We start from the raw sequence: 18,228 nt of genomic DNA on the forward strand, positions 1-18,228 counted from the left end.
TCGTCACTTCCATTATTGTTGTTGCACCATCACCAAAGTCTTCAGTGAAAGTGTTTTCCACAACAAATATCCATTGTAACTTGTGTGTACGTACAGATGTAGATATACATATACATACATATATATACGTATATAAGTATGCATATGTATGAGCCTGTTCAGTGGCGTTTTGTGAGATTTCATAAAAGGGGCACACTCATTTTTTCTTTTTTTTGTTACTAAGTTTTCTATGCGACAAAAACTTGAAGATACGAGCGAGCTGACAATTTATGATTAGGTGACGCATTATTGAGACGTTGACTCCCAATACAAATGCTGTCAAGAAGTCAATAAGGATATTGGGGGAAAAAACGTTCACCGAACTGAACCTGTCTTGACTAAATCACTAGAGGTAACGATTTAATTTTGACCAAATCATTTCATGGGTGCCTATATATCAGTTTGGGGGAAAAAAATTCCATTATTTTCTCGGTACATGTAAGTAGAAAGTATCGATTAAACAATTTAAAGTTTAAGCCCGTTGGATGAGATTGCGTACTAAAAAATTCTTTTGCTGTTTTTTATTTGTTCCATTTAATTGTGAGTTACAGGCTATTAACAATGGAAATCAACGAAGAAAAAATTCGGTACATTTTACAGTTTACAGTTTTATAGTGCCGATACTGTAATAGCTAATTAAGTGTAATTTTGGTTTCATCGATTCCGTTCAGGCATTTTTGATGTTAAAGAAAATATCGGCAATGTCGGTAAAGTCATAGATATAATCGAAGTTGACCGGCATGTTGGTAGTCGTAGCATCGTTCAGGAGCTAAATATCGATCCTAAAACAGTTTTAAACCAGTTGCGCAAAAATATGAATTTCTTTTTCTCCAAACTAATATTTAATTTACGCAATATATTTATGAGGAAGTATAGCCACCATCATTAGCTATAATGGCAGCACATCTTTGAGTCATACTATGTGCTAATTTCTTCGCAAGTTTGAAAGCGAAGGCCAATCCGACAGTTCAATCCCATTTTGCTGTTTCCATTCTACACGCCCTCAGCTTCGACGCACGGGATCTTCGCAGCTGACGGCAATAATGTTTTTTGGCAAACTTCTTTCACTAAAATTGAATTAAAATTCACGGTAAGCAGAGATAAACGGTTAAATCCTGCTTAGGAGAAGCAGTCCCAAAGATAAATCTTAACTGACTGCTTAACAGTTTGTTGAAGTTGTCGATTATCAGCAGTAAAAACGAAAAATTCTTCCGTGAATATTACGTTTGCCTAATTCCGTTCTTAATTTGCCTTAGCCCATGCAAGTATTTTTTCAATGTGTGATAATGAAAACAACAGTTTAATATGCTCCAGAATTTGAGGACTTTTACAAGTAAGCGTCCTCAAATCGTGTGTTTGGATATATTAACACCACTTTTTCTTAAAACTGCTTTAGCTTCATGCAACGATGAATTCGGCATTCTTACAAACAAATCAATGATCTTCTAATTTTGCTTGGTTGGTTGGCAAGTTAGTTATGCTATACACCACCTTGTGTATATTTCCCTATGACCTCTGTATGATTATTTTTTTATTTTATTAATTTTTTAGTTTTATTATAAGGAAATTAAAAACAAAAATATTAGAAAAACCAAAATTAAAAATTTTTATAAATAATCAAAAATCATATAATAAAAAGTAGAACAATTTATTTAAATCTATATATAAACGATAAAAAATAATTAAAATAAAATAAAAAACGTTTAAGCCGAGTGTTTTGTGTATGACTACCACTCGATGGGTCCTGGGTTCGATTCGCACTGTGGGCATCAATTTACACAAAAAGTTTTTTCTAGTAACCGTCTCTTAGTAGGCAATGCCGATCCCCCCAGTGCATTTCTGTCGTGAAAAATATTATGTGGGTCACTCCATTTGTTAATAGCAGCAGATTTTGGAAGGTGTTCTTCCAAACACCTAACAAATCGTGCAAGTAAAGACAAAGAAGTAAATATGATATTTTGTTTAGTATGGTAAAAAAAAAAAATTATTTTTCGTTCTATATAGTAAATATATTAATATAATGAATTATAATTGTAAAATTGTAATAATAAAAATATTAATAACATAATGTCCATGCGCTGTGATCAGCGGTGATGTCTGAAATTGAGCCCAAATTAACCCCGGCAGTCGAAAAAATACCCCTCCAGCATGCGTACATATATGTACTTATGATTATGTGTGTCGGTATGTTCACACAATCAATGGAATGAAAAACTTTGGGCCCTTGGCGCTTGTACGAGTGCATATTGTTTTAGTGTAGTTTTTTACATGCATACATACATAAACCACCAGCACAAAATTTTACTCCCCTCCGCCACCCACATAAGACGATCATGCGATCACAAATGCATATGTAGATGTTTGTGAGTCCAAGTAAACATATGCCTGTACGTATTAGTTTAATTTGAGGAAAGATTTTCCCATTCAGTCTGCACACCATTACGAATCTCTTACGCACATACTCGTGCATACAAATAATGGTGAGAAAGTACGCAATATAGGAATGTACATATTCAGATATGAAAGTGACTATGGTGCAAATAGATTAAAGGCTATAATATAATTAAAGTCTCATATTTTTATGTACACACACCAATATATCTGGGGACTTTTGGTGAAACAACTTATGTGGCTTTAAGAGGTTTTGCTTTAAGATCTGTAAGTTCTGAACTTGAATCGTAACATACGTACGTGATCGTATTATCTGTGACTTACAGATTAATTTGTCGGATTATGACCTGTATGAAGGTATCGTAATATCGATATGAGGACATATAGTACATACATATGTATGTAAACGTATTCGTATAAGTAAATTGTTAAAATAAGGATACAACAAATTTACTTTTACTAGAAAGAATTTAAACAAATTAAACCCTTGCCAAAAGGAAAGTATTTGCCGAATTCCGCACAAGGCGGTAAAACTATTAATAGACTGTGGGAGCACCTGTCTAGGTAGATAAATGCTGATGGTGCCCAGTTGTGGAGGAAAGTATACATAATAATATATAAGTAATTCGCTTATCAACAACATAAGACGAAAAATAAGCTTTCCATCAACTAGGCTGCTAAGCAGCAGACTGGAGCAGAACTGTTACTGAGGAGTAGATAATTGATGCCGCCGCGCTTGAAGCTTATGTTGAAGGCAACCCCACTGTGCGCTCTTTTGGAAATGCGCCAGTTACACAAAAGTCAGCTGGAATGATGCCATTGATGAAGAGATAAGCTCCTCTAACAGCCTTAGCGGGTCAGTATAGATGAACCATCACTTCCACACAACATAAAGCTCCATGAAGTAAAACTCCAGTGATGAGAAATTGGTATTAGATTAGATGTATGATTGAGGTTTGCACTTCGACCCCATGGTCTTTTCAGTTCCATGAAAAATTGGTACTGCTCCAATTAATTTTAAGTCGGGTTCTAGCTTCCAAAGAAACTAGGCCCGAAACAGAACTGTAGTGGGACAGCGGGTAACGGGTTGACGGATGATGATCAGCTCATCCACTTCCGTTGGAAAATTCGGTCGATTTTGTGGTTACAATAAAATTAATTTTGTAGTGAAATCTTTTCGTTTGCTATATTTGTTAAGCAACTCCTTGAAGATCATTGTTACAAAAAAACAAAACAGCTTAATTCTAAATTATTGATATTATGTGCAAATCGAATAAATATTATTTGCTTGTTATTTGCCTGCTGTTGCTTGTAAACAAACAAATTGTCATCGAGTGATCAGGAAGGAAGGGTAACCGTCAACTCGCTGTCCGCTTCAATTCTGTTTAAAAGGATATGGTATTTTTTTCTCGCAATAATGTCGCTCTGTGGCAAAGCTGTAAAATTTTAGTTATCGTTTTTTTTTCTCTCTAAAATTGTTTCAGACTAATATGTGGCATTTTCTACGACCTACAAAAAGTGAGAGCATAAAAATCTCATACCCAACCATATTTTCCGTCTTCCTGACTTTCACTGGAGCTCAAGTAAAATAAAAAATTCGGATCTATTTTGTTTTATTTATTTAAATTTTTTTATGTATTTCCGACGCAACTTCTGGTGTTTTGACGATCTACAATACATAGTAGAGCTGAAAAACTATGGTGAACTAAAATTAAATTACTACCCGTTCTTTTTTGTATGTCATAATCCCATTAAGCTAATACCTAAAATATTCTCTATATCGTGAACTAATACGACTGACGGTATCACGTAATTGCCTTTGGTGTGGTTTCGAGTGTACTCGAGAGTGAAAAAACTGTTTATTAAACCCACAACCCTTGATTTGTGGAAAAATTACAAGACGCACACCTCAAATTGGAGGAGGAACTTGGCCAATCACCCCAGAAACGGTATTACAATGATGTTAAAATTCGAGCCCTGATATATAATAGAAAAAAATGGTATAATATATTAGTGACATTCTTTTAAGATAGTTACTTAACCTACAGCTAAGCATGATTAATTGGTTAAATATTTCGCAAAAACTAGTAATTTAGCGTCTGACAGAAAAAATCTGTAAATCGACTTAAGTTGTTTTATCACAAGTGCAAATATATATATATTTGAGTTGCTAATACATTTTTTGTGGGAGGTTACTATATTATTTAATTTGCAAATTCATGTTTGTATGTACTGTGAAAAAAAAAAAAAAAGAGGGAATTGCGAATTTAACTTTCCGTGCGTTGTAGCGTTTATTTCGCAGTGTGTCCTCCCTCCGCTGGCTAACGACTGATTTCTGAAATCGAACCAGTCATTAACGCAGCGGCAAATTCGGCGAAGGACACATACAAATTAGCGCTAATTCTATATATGCGCGTTTGTACATATGTACGCGAACAAGAAACAACGAAATAGGAACTCTGCATTGACCGTTACCTATTGTGCGGACATACTAGTTGTGTACAAACACGCATACACAGAATTAGCGGGAATCAAATACATAAAGTATATAGTACACCAAATATTTTTACAACTAATCAAGGGTTCCCAACGTTTTACAAGTAATCAGGGGTTCCCAATATTTTTACAACTAATCAGGGGTTCACAACATTCCCGCCTCCGTGAATCAACCCGATTCACCATCATCAACGTCCAGAACTGCCAATCGAAGACTTCACTGAAGCACTTTGCTTCCATGTCAGCACCGACGAAGTTCTTCCCATTATCGGACCTCACACGTACGGGAACGCCGCGACGATTTATAAAGTTGCGCAATACGATTATACATGAGTCAGTGCTGAGGTCATGAGCCAACTCCAGATGCACAGCCCTGACTGTCAGGCACGTAAATAACGCCACCCATCTTTTTTCGTTGGCGCGGCGAACAGTTACTGTTATCGGTCCAAAGTAATCAAGGCCCGTATAGCTGAATGGCCTGACATAAGGAGTGAGTCTATCAATCGGAAGAGGGCCCATCAATGGCGATACGGCATGGATTTTTCTTAAGCGACAAATGGCGCAATTGGCGACTATACTGCGCAGCAAACTCCTGAGGCGTGGTACCCAATAAAGGCGACGTATCTCACAAATAGTGGCTTCTAGATTTTGATGATGCATTTTGACGTGGTAGTGCATGGCGACCAGATTTGAGAAACAATGCTTTGGCGGTAGTATGATAGGGCGTCTCGCGCTTATTGGGAGCCAGCTGGCAGCTTCTATGCGTCCTCGTACACGAAGAACACCATCTTCGTCTATATACGGCGAAAGTTGAATGAGCGAACTGGTGCGTGGCAGGTTGCGACCGCTTTCGATGTGCTGAAACTCTTCGGCGTATTCACCGCGTTGAACGAGGCGGTACAAACAAAGCTTAGCAGTCTCAACTTCTTTGGCAGTCAACCCATAGCCTCGGTCTGGCGGTTTACGGCGGCGGCAAACGTCAATGAATCGCAGGACCCATGCTGTCGTTCTCACCAGTTTACTGAATGTAGAGAATCGGTTATAGTCTAGAAACGTACAGCTTACGATTGCACGGGCGAATTTAGGACGTAGTTCCTTGTCAGCTTCCTCATGATGATTGCATGTAGAGCTCTCTGTCGGCCAATACTGCTCTTCTCGTAACAAAAATGGTGGGCCGCAGGACCAACGGGCGGACGAGCTGAAGTCGACAAAGTTATTAGCTCGAGTAGCCTCATCAGCGACATTGTGCTCGGTAGGTAGCCATCTCCAGTTTGCAGTAGTAGTTGTGGCTAATATCTCGGCGATCCGATGCTGCACAAATGGCTTATAGCGTCGATGTTCACTTCGAAGCCACTGGATCACTGTTTTGGAGTCACTCCAAATGACGCAGTCATCGATGTGCAAGGAGTGCTCCTCTCGTAGGCAATTCAGCAAACGCGTACCCAATACAGCTGCCTGAAGCTCCAATCGAGGGACCGTCAATGACTTCATCGGCGCGCATTTAGTTTTTGCAGATATAAATGCGACTTCAACCTCACCGGCGGCATTAGTTGACCTCCAGTAGGCTACCGCGGCAAAGGCATCCTCGCTGGCGTCGACGAAAACATGGAGCTGCAAAACTTCAGGTTTCCCATTTCGATAATAGTATCGAGGGACGGTATATTCGGCGACCATTGGCAGTTGTTTACGCCATCCTTCCCATGCGGTGTTTACGTTGTTTGGCAGTGGCTCGTCCCACCGGATGTCATTCTTCCACACTTCCCGCATGAGGATCTTAGCGCTCACTACAAAGTTGCTAAGAAAGCCCAGCGGGTCGAAGATCGACATGACCACACTGAGAAGTTCTCGCTTCGTCGGACGGCGCCCTCCGTCCAAAACGTTGGAATCTACGTTGTTGAATCTCAGTTTAAACCCAAAAGTGTCGGTTGATGCCTGCCAAAACAAACCGAGGACTCTGTCCACCAGTACTCCTTCTTTATTTGCTATTTGACGGATATTCCCGTCACCACTAAGTGCTTCTGTCACTCTTAATGAGTTTGACGCGAAATTACAAAGATCGAAACCGGCCATCTTATGTATTGCGCGAACTTGTTTCGTTATGTCAGCTGCTTCTTCCTCTGTGTCAAAGCTATCGACATAGTCATCGACATAATGGTAGTCCAGTATCGATTTCACGGCTCGGGTAGCACCCTTGACTTTGTTGCCATACTCTAACGCATTGATCGTCTTCACATAATTGGCGGCGCAAGGCGAACATGCTGCTCCAAAGGTCATTACGCGCATCTCATGTACCTCGGGCTGTCTGGTAGTATCACCTTGGCGCCAAAGAAATCGTTGCGCACATCTGTCGTCACGTTGAACCAGCACCTGGTGAAACATCTCTTTGATGTCCCCACACACGCCCGTTGCTCCTTCCCGAAAGTGGAATAGTATAGCAGGCAAAGACCGATACTCTTGCGGACCCTTCATAAGCTGTGAATTAAGGGACACACCGTCCACCTCAGCAGCTGCGTCGAACACCATGCGTAACTTGCCTGGCTTATTTAGATTCTTCACGGCAAAATGAGGCAGGTACCATGTTCTATTGCAAGTTAAAGCGGCTTCTTCTGGCGACAGCTTTCGTGCGTAGTCCTTCATGACGTAAGAACTTATGATGCGGTTATATTCAGCGGCAAAGTCTGTATCGCGCCTCATTTTTGCTTCAACACCCGCTAATCTTTTCAAAGCCATAGAATAGCTGGCAGGTAGCTGTATGTCGGAACGTTTCCAGAGCAGACCAGTCTGGTACCTTCCTTCAACACGGCATGTAGTAGACTTCAAGATTTCCCGAGCACGGACGTCAGCTTCACTCTCCATGATAGGTGCAGCTCGAACCCCAAAGCTTTCCGTCTCGAAGTATTCAGCAACCATATTATGTAGAGATTGATCAGTGTGGCAGTTAACGAATAAGCATGATGGCAATGATGGATCGGAGTTCATTGTTGGCCCAAATACAACCCATCCTAGCTCAGTATTCGCAGCTAATGGCCCACACTTGTTTAGCTGCATTGTAGTTGACGGCAAACCGAGGTGGCAGTGGTCGAGTCCGATTAGCAGCTTTGGCTTGACTTGTGCGTATGGTTCAACTGCCAGCTTATTCAATTGGCTTTCATGGCAACGCAAATCGGATTTATTCAGACTCTGAGAAGGCAGCTGCAAGTTTGAAACACCATAAACCCTTCGTAACTTATGTCTCTTTTGCATACCGGCACCACTCACGAGTAGATCTACCACCATGGCCGACTCCTGAGCGGCACGTCCTCCGAACCACTGTAGGTTCAAGCGTTCAGTCCGGCCACGTAAGCCGAGCTCTTCAATTAGTGTGCTATCAATCATTGTTATTGACGAACCTTCATCTAAAAGTGCGTACGTCTCAACGCGCTTTTGGTTCCCATACAGCACGACCGGCAGAATCCGAAATAATAACTTACTATTGTTATCTGTACTGCAACTAAGGACCGCTGCACCCGCATCACCTTGCTGTTCAATACGAGACGCTGGCTGCGTCCTCGTACTAATACCTGTATGTGTATCGGCAATGGAAGTACGTCGTTGGCGATCTCGAGGCCGCGGTGACTGGTTTGATGACCCATCGATTATTTTCCCAATATCGTGCAACAATTTATGATGCCACCGTTTGCACCCGTCAGTTGAACATAGTTTGCGCCGTTGGCAATTGCGCGACCCATGTCCAACGTTGAGACAAGAAAAACAAAGGTGACGTCGCTTCACTTCCTCCCACCTTTCCGGCACTGTAAGTTGACTAAACTGCGTACAATCGGCTGGCTTATGTTGGCCCTGGCAAATAGGGCAGGCTGAATGACGTTGAGATTCGGCAGCGTGCAACACAACCCGACGCTTCGAATCTTTCGCTGCTTCTCCATCGTAAACCGTGCAGATGACGTTGGCAAGTTGAGTGAGCCAATCGCTAAAATGCTGAACAGTTGCGTAAGGCTGTAAAGATGACGCAAAGACTGCCCATTCGATACGCTTGCTCATGGGTAACTTTCCGACGAGCTCATCGAGGAGTGTTGGATTCACTAAATACTGCTCTCCGCCACATGCAGAACGTAAAAATGCACAGACGTTGCTAATCTTCGTCGCAAATGGTATCAACTTTACCACTGAGCTTTCCGATATCGGGGCAATTTCTCGAACATGGGCTAGCTGGCTTCGAATTAATTGCTCTGGGCGACCGAATCGGAACTTAAGTTGCTCTATGATATTGGCCACGTTGTTTGGATGGATTAGTAGCGATTTAACAGCTTCTCGGGCTTCACCCTTTAAGCACTTCTGCAGGCGTAAGTTGTTCTCAAAGCGACTGTACCCATAGACAGTGGTTGACTCGGTGTAGGCAGTAAAAAATATCGGCCAGTCCTCTGGTTTCCCGCTAAACTCCGGCAAATCTTGCAATTTCCTTGGCTGGGTTGAAAACTGCAAGGGTAAGGAGCCCACATTAGCGGAAATTGGCACCGTTGACGGAAGACTGCTAACAAATGTGTCGCCCGGAGACAAAGTCGAGCTGCTGTACGTCCCATTTGTTGAGGATGTGTAAATAAGCGGTGAGGAACGAGTAGCGGTGTACATCTGATAACGTGTAGCGTTCTGAGGCGGCGGCGGCTGCACCGTATGCACACAGGTAGCAGCACATGTTATTAATGGCGATTGCGGCTGAAGCAACTGGATCTGTGTCATCGGCAGGCTTGATGACGGCAAGGCAGATTCGTTGGCGGAACTGTCGCTGGGTGCACTGGCTATGCTTTGCGCATCAGCGCGCTGGGCTTCGTTGGTTAACTCGTGTTCCCTTATTTTGTCTTGGGCAACTTTCAGGCTACGTTCAAGCGCGGCGATGCGTTTTTGCATAGCCTGGAACATCACTTCTTGGCGGGGGGCAGATGAAGCACGAGTGGTGACTCCCTCGGCAACGGGAGCACTTGGCAAATCCACTACACCGACGGCAGTGCCAGTATCCGACACCCTTTGCTGGTCGGCTACTGATGCAGGTGTAGTGGCCTTTGAAACTGGTGTCGCCATGCTTACCTAGGTCCTGGCTGGAACAAGTGGCGAACAAATGACTTCGAACGGACGTGCGAAATAAAGGTTTTGTGAAAAAAAAAAAAAAAAAGAGGGAATTGCGAATTTAACTTTCCGTGCGTTGTAGCGTTTATTTCGCAGTGTGTCCTCCCTCCGCTGGCTAACGACTGATTTCTGAAATCGAACCAGTCATTAACGCAGCGGCAAATTCGGCGAAGGACACATACAAATTAGCGCTAATTCTATATATGCGCGTTTGTACATATGTACGCGAACAAGAAACAACGAAATAGGAACTCTGCATTGACCGTTACCTATTGTGCGGACATACTAGTTGTGTACAAACACGCATACACAGAATTAGCGGGAATCAAATACATAAAGTATATAGTACACCAAATATTTTTACAACTAATCAAGGGTTCCCAACGTTTTACAAGTAATCAGGGGTTCCCAATATTTTTACAACTAATCAGGGGTTCACAACATGTACATATGTAGAAAATGCGCATGTTGTACGCAAAATGCATATTTCGCAATCCATTATCCAATTTTCCAGGGGAAAGAAATGATTAAATAGCAATAATTTTGTAACAAAAGTTAATATGTAATTTTGTTGTTTCATAAATCATTAGCTAGTGTTTCATTAAAACAACCAATTCATTGTAGCGTCCATTTTAAGGAATTTCTAAAACAAGTTTAAGCTAATACGACGTTTTTCCCCCCTTATTTCCACATTTTCGATTCACATATGCGGACTCTTTTCATATTCAGCAAATATCGCCTAGGCTATATTTCAAATCGACGATGGAGAGAATAATAAAATGGCACCGACCGTGTTACCGCTACTGTGCTCTCAGCGAATTTGACAGAACCGCTAAGTGTGTGTGATGTCGCACTTGTGCAATGTATTCGTGCGTTGTTTGTGTAATTTTTTCTTCTTCTTGTATTCTTCTTCGCATTCTCATATATCTCTCATGCAACTGCACCAATGTGACAACACGCATTCTCTGATGGGCACAGTTTTGTTGCTATGATTCTTGTTTCAAATCTATAGGTAATTATTAGCTATTTATAATTTTTGTTTGTAAACCGTTCTCTTTTTAAGGAATATGTAAGTAGAAAAGTTATTCTTGACCACTTCCATTGTTAACACCCCGTAACTCAAAACTGAATAGAACAAACAAAAAACAACAACACAATTTGTTTAGTGTGAAATGTCACCTTGTCAACGAGTATAAACTTTAAATTGTTTGATCGATACTTTACGAGCCATCTACCAAGAAAATAATGGATTTCTATTTCCCCAACCTAATACAAGTTGATATATCATAATTTATCGAGCTAAAATCAAATAAGTTAATTTGTCAACAGTTTGCAGATGCTCTCTCTCAAATTGCGCGTATGCACGCATTCGCATTCCTTTTTGAAAGTGTGACTTTAACATTTATTGTCATTTCGATAATTACCGTGCAGAAGTATGTGTGTATGTACATAAAATTTCAACGACACTTGGGCACTCATTCAAATGTACATACAAATACTGCCAAGCTTAGATGGAGTTGCCGCTAATTTTGATGTTTTGTTAAAGAGTTTTGGTTGTAACAAAAGAAGCGCGTGTCATAGCGTTGCACCTGGTTGACTTTGAGATGATTAAACCCACGAACAAGTTATGCTCGGAATGTTTTTGTGCACTTTTCGCTTTAGATACGTACATACATGCATATAAATATGTACATACATTTACACATATGTGTGTATATTGTAAAATATGTTTTGTAAATTCTAGAAAGGCAAAAAATGTTACTAAACGATTGTTTCACAATAAATTTCTTATAAAAGTTATTTAGAAAAGCATTTGTATGAGTAGATGAAAATTCGTGTTTCCATAAATGTGTTTCTTCATATGTATGCAATTTTTTATAACTACATACGTGCGTTTATGTGCGTTTGGCATTCATTACACAAAAATATGGTAATGAACTAGATTGCAGCCCGGGTGCCAAATGGTTGACATAAAATATTAATTCACCTTTGTTTATAAAGTGTCTGCAAGTGAGTGCCAGTTTTAGTGGGCGCCAGATTTTTAAGTATCATATATAGGGGAAACTTTAGAATTTGGAATGCCTAGTAATAAATTTTATACCAAATAAAAGCTAATTGTATATTTTGTTTACAATCTCTCGATTTCTTATTACAAATTTTCGCCTGACGCGCTTTCTATTTTTTTGTAATGTGTGGATTTTTATTTGTCATTTATCTTTATGGTGGCTTTGAGACTATTTGTAATAAAATAAATTGTGTGCCATTGCTTTATGAATATTATAGAGATTGCTAAAAAGGTGTCATTGCACGCTCGCTCTAACAAATTTGGCAATTCAATTTAGGTTGAAAAGTATGATCAAAATGTATACATTTACAAGATGAAGTCCAAAATAAACAAGACTGAGCTAAAATAGAAATGACATGACATCCCCTCAGGATGGCGGTACAAGCCTTTGGGATGACCTCTATGGTCTTTCATGGCCAAATGCAATTTTCCGAATAGGTAGAAGTCACACGGAGCCATATCAGACGAATACAGTGAGTAATTGATGGTTAAAATGCGATTTCCAGTCAAAAAATCAGTCACAAGAGTGGATCGATGAGATGTTGCATTACCATGCAATAAGTGTTAGCTTCCTCCTTCGCGGTATTCAGGGCGAATTCAACGAAAGCGATGCAACAAACGCTTCACAACGCCAAGATAGAATATTGCATTAACGGTTTGGCCCATTGGCACGAACTTCTTGTGGAATCGTAAAAACAAATGAGCATCGACTTGATTTTTGACTTCTCTAATCACGATTTTTTTGATGGTGACTCGTCTGAGGCCTTCCATTCGGCACTTTGCGGCTTAGTTTCAGGATCATGTTGGAAACACCACGTTTCATCACCCGTTACAATGCTGTAAAGGAAGTTCTCGTCTTTTCTCGCCTCTTTAATGATGTCTTTTGAATGTTGAATTCTGAGAAATTTTTGGTCCTCAGTTAACTTGTGCGGAATGAAACGTGCACAGACCTTTCGTAACCCCAAATGATAAGTTAAAATGCGATAAATCGATGTTTCGGAGATATTCAACTCTGATTCCATGAATTTCAACGATGATTTCGGTTCATTTTTGATAAATTTACGAACAATTTCGATTGAATTGTCGGTGATTACTAATTTTTGGCGGTCCGTACGTTCATTGTCATTTATGGCCTCACAACCATCTCTGAAACGTGTAAATCAGTCATGAACTCTGGCACAAGATAGACAATCATCGCTGTACACTTTTTTCATCAATTCAAATGTTTTGGTAAACGTTTTACCGATTTTAAAACAAAATTTGATATTAGCTCTTTGTTCGAAACTTATTTTTGTACCGGTGACACAAACATACTGACACTTTAGACGCAATAACTTCGCTTCCACTGAACCGAATGTCACCAAGCTTTCACTGTAAGTCAGCTAGAGTACAACTCCCAACGCACTAAATTCATAAATCACCTTGTAAATTGCTCCTTTTCACTGCATTGTCGGCACTTCCCAGCGATTAAGATTTTCCTATATTTAGGCAACAATTTGATTGAACTCGCACACAGCCTTAATATTTTGTAACAAACAAATTTTCATAAAATTGTTCAGCAACTCTTTGGCATCAAAAGATTTATATAGAAATTTGAAGTTTCCTTTTAAATCTGTAAAATATATACAATTTTGACGGTAAAACAATATTTGATTTATTGAACTAAAATATTTCTAAACTAATTCATTCCATCAACTAAAAAATTATTGAATGTGTAGACACTTTATAAATATACCCGAAAGTGTTTGCCAAAGTTTATTTTTGCCTCGCATTTTGAATTTCCATTTTAGTTATTGAAATATGGAAATAATTAACAATATTTAGCAAAATATTTTGCTGAACAACTAAAGGAATTGTTTTTTGTTAATAACCTTTGAACGGTTTAAAAGAATTATGCTCCGAATATTACAGGGTCCGGCACTCGAAGTGCAACCAACTTCAGACTGCTCGCACAGCTGATGCACGGCATAAAAAAAAAAAAATTCTGATCTTCATAACGTCCACACTATGGCTCTCAAATTTACCAGATGAGAATCCGAAGGATTTTCCTTTTTGGGCCATTGTGGATAGCAAGGTCCTCAGTGTGCCAAAATATCTGCAAGTCACATTCTGGCAGCTTGCGATTCGTTTCTGGACCGTCTAAATTGATTCCTAATTTTGTATTATTTTCACCATGTTTTGCTTTGAATTGAATAAAAGTAATTTTCCAAACTAAATTTATGACCTTTTTAATTGGTTACACTTCGAGTGCTTTGTGTTCAGTTAATGCCTTACGCACATACACGTATACGTATGTATGTTAGTTGTAAATATTGCACGAACATTTGGCCGCTAAGTATCAACTCACACAAGGGAATTTTTAGCACTTAAAATTTTCCATATTATTTTACCCTATTTTGATTATTGGCGCGAAATATGAAAGTCAACCCTCGTACTCGTATTTTGAGATGTAAGATACCATTAATAGAAAATAGCCTTAGCTGCTTAGCCGAGCTTCTCCTCCATCTTGAGGTTTGCTCCATAAATCCAGGGATGGCTATCTCCAAGTAGCAGATGGTTTTTATATAAAGCTTTATCTTAGCAGAAATGTACTGCGAACGCTATTAGAAAATAAAAATTTTCTATCATTAACCAACAAATGAACTTGGTTTAACTTTCTTAAAATTTTGGTTATAAATTTGTATATCTAAGTACATCGATCCCTAAAAATTTCAAGTTTCTAAATTCTTAAATTAATTAAATTAAATTATTGATTTAGTGCCATGAAGAAGTTGTTGATTATAATTGAAGGGATATTTGGTACATATGTATAGGGTTTTTCAGTAAAAGCGCTTCAACTTTTGAACTTTTTTGAATAAAACACAAACGGTTTGACTTTTTTAACTAATTTTTTTTTTATTATCGAGTTTGAACATATACATTTAAGTATGAAATTCGATTTCTTTTGCGTGACCACCGCGTGCACGTTTTACGAAGTCCAATCGTTGAACCCAATTTTCCACCACTCTTTTGCATAAATCGGCCGAAATTCCTGAGCTCTGAGCTCACAAATCGTCGCCGGCTTGTTACTGTAGACCAATGACTTCACATAACCCCAAAACGGGACGGCTTGTTAAATGGACCGTAAAATGGTCGTAATGCTCTTAAAGTAGCAGCAACAGAACGATTATTTTCATAAAAAATTTGCACGATTTGCAATCGTTGCTCAAGTGTGTAGCGTTCCATGATGAAATGTATACTAATGAAGTTTACAAATGACAAGCGAAAAATAAAAAATATTGCGTCGTTCGCCCTTCCTATCGGAAAAAAGTTCAAGCGCACCTATTGAATAACCCTATATATACATTTAACCTGTTTGGTATGATTTTACCACTTTTTCCGAAAAATAATTATTTGCGAAATTTCCCTAATTGAAATTTCTCCAAGAGCGTTAAAAGTTAAAGTTCGAAAAATAAAATTGTACCTATACATAGACAGTATGCTTTCATATGCACACATTATTTGTACTAACTATGTACTACCTACATACATAAAATAACGTACATATCTGCTCAAGCTTTTAGCCATTTAAGAATGGGGGAGGTTAATAATTCAAGTGTAGAATTCACTAACACATTTTAACGATATTCGTATTGTTATCTTTCCTCAACCAATTTTAATGTTTTTGCTATGCGCTAACCCATTTCATAACGAAAATCGATAAGATAAAATCAACAGTTTCGGTTAACAATTCGATTATCGCAAACTAAACGACAACAATTTTGGTGTTGTTAAATCAAACGATAAAATAAGAATAAGTGATTTTAATTAAAACACTGAGATTACATTACCAAAAAATTATTAATTATTTGGTTTATAATTTATCGCGTGGAATGGAAGCAGTGAGCCCCTCGAACAGTAAATCGACGTTCGCTCTGAGATGTGGGCAATGCTTTCCATTTGGTTGTAAGGCAATTCATAAAACTATTCCAGTTAACTCCAGAGTTGAAGACCTAATTTCTCAGCTTGACAGTCCACTTAGAAATTCCAGAATAACAGTGATTTCGATGGAAAAACAGTTAAATCTTATATATTTTAGCTTATTCAATTCTGCCTTAATGTATTAGGTTTTATTTATGTGTGTTGCATCACGATTTTGTTATCAACGCCTCATGAGTGTGCAATGGGGAATATCCATGAGCCAATCGTCCGTTAGCCGTAGCATACATACTATATCAGATGCAATCAACTGATCCATGTTTCATATGACCTAAATGGAGCGGCAAAATAAATTTTTTATTGAGTTTCTCAGCTCTGGCGCGGCTTCTTTTAGGAGCTGTCGATGATATCCTAAAGCAATATTTGTACCAAAAGTATTACAAAAATATTAATTTCAAATAAACAATTACTTTACTTTACTTACTTTGTGCAAATATGACTGAAGAAAAAACTCAAAATTGAATTTAACAGCTCCACTAGTATGTCTTTTGCTTCTTTCTTTCTTTTCCAGCTGTTTAGTGTTAATCAGCATAAATTTGTGAATAACACAATCGTTAGTGCAAACGACAAATAAAGTAGACAAATATAAAAATTGTCGAATCGTTTAAAATTAGTGAATTGGACTACAGCAATGAAGTTTCTTAATAATCCTTAAGCTCCCGAAGAAACAAGAGAAATACATTAATTTTTTAACTCCGTTAATTCTTTATATGTATATCGTCGTTGAGCAATTTATCTCTCGTCTGAGACCCGTAGATTTGCCGGCAAGATCGTGTGACATCACAACTTTGGACTTTTACTTGTGAGGGTATGTAAAGTCTAAATGCTTTGTGGCTAAACCAGCTTCGATTAAGGCATTGGAAGCCAACATTACCAAAGTTATTCACGAGATGCCGACCGAAGTCCTCCAGCAAGTCATTCAAAATTGGTGTTTACGGATGACCGAATTACGGCGCAGTTGTGGCCAACATTTGAAATGGATTATCTTTAAAAAATAAGTTTCATTAATGGGTCTACAAAAAATAATAAAGATTGCCCAATCAATCTGAGATTTCGTTGTTTTATTGTCCGATTCCTCTAAATTGATCACGCTTTATATGAATTTGCAATTTTTCAGTCAGCTTTACTGAATGTGTGAATAAAATACGAATAGTAAAAAAATTAAAATATTAACTTTCCTATCACCATTATTTTATTTGCTTTTTTTTCCTATAAAAGGCATAAACTTTGTAAAACAAAAGAGGAAAGTAGACTTCATTAACCTGCTGACAGGGTTTGTTTAGCGCGAAACACTTTAATTAAGGGCATGATGAGTCTGACGTCGTGTCACGCATGTGCACAACCGCTATCTACTAGTTAATGCCACGCTCGTTCGTTGCCCCACAAAAGAAATTTACTTTTTACGGTATTCGGCTGCACAAATTTTCTTTGCTTTCTTGAGCGCCCAACAATAACAACTTAATATGGAATGTAGAAGAGGTGCCGGTAACCAAAATGCAATCAGATTTGATCTTGCTCGGCAGTAAAGCGTACTATCTCCAGACTGTTACGAGACCAGTCCAATTAGGTATGGTACTAGGTCGCACTTGATCTTTAGACAAAGCTTTCAGTTATCTATTTTAACGAAGCATTGATAATGAAAGTTAAAATTGCCAAAATCTGTATCCATTTGTGTTGTTTGTTGTGATTCTTGACAGTAATCTTTGACAGTAATTATGTGTGATATATTCTAATTTTTTTTTTTAATAATTGGTACTACTGACTTTTGAAAACTTTATCATGAAGCAATACTTAGTTGAACAACGCGTAAAAGTGATCCAAACGGCATTCTGCAAGAAGTGCGTTTCGCGAATTGGTTATTTAGCAGCAAAACTCCGCATTCGAAATATTAAAAATCCACACGTCATTCAAGAAAAATTATGCACTCACAACGAGGAACTGTTTTGAATGGCTTTTGGGCTAGCGGAGTCATCGCATCGAACTTCTTTGAAAAGGATATCGATAACAATGAACGCGGTTGGTGATACTACTGCGGTGAACGGTGAGCATTATCGTGGTACAATAGCAAACATGTTATTCCTGAATTAAATGATAAGTGATTCCCACCGGATGGTGCCACTTTTCACACAGCTTAAGATACA

At 38.7% G+C, this 18,228-nt stretch overlaps 1 protein-coding gene across 1 annotated transcript; it reads right to left on the bottom strand.

Annotated features, from left to right (window-relative positions):
• Nucleotides 1-5,034: 5,034 nt before the first annotated feature.
• LOC128854869 (uncharacterized) lies at nt 5,035-9,999 on the bottom strand. Its single transcript, XM_054089312.1, has one exon. It carries the CDS (start codon nt 9,997-9,999, stop codon nt 5,035-5,037), a length of 4,965 nt encoding a protein of 1,654 aa, XP_053945287.1.
• Nucleotides 10,000-18,228: the final 8,229 nt, after the last annotated feature.

This window comes from Anastrepha ludens, chromosome 2 (assembly GCF_028408465.1).
Source record: "Anastrepha ludens isolate Willacy chromosome 2, idAnaLude1.1, whole genome shotgun sequence".
Lineage (NCBI taxonomy): Eukaryota > Metazoa > Arthropoda > Insecta > Diptera > Tephritidae > Anastrepha > Anastrepha ludens.

Excerpts from the sequence above, each read along its gene's own strand:
- LOC128854869 (XM_054089312.1), bottom strand. The coding sequence starts at position 9,999 with ATGGCGACACCAGTTTCAAAGGCCACTACACCTGCATCAGTAGCCGAC.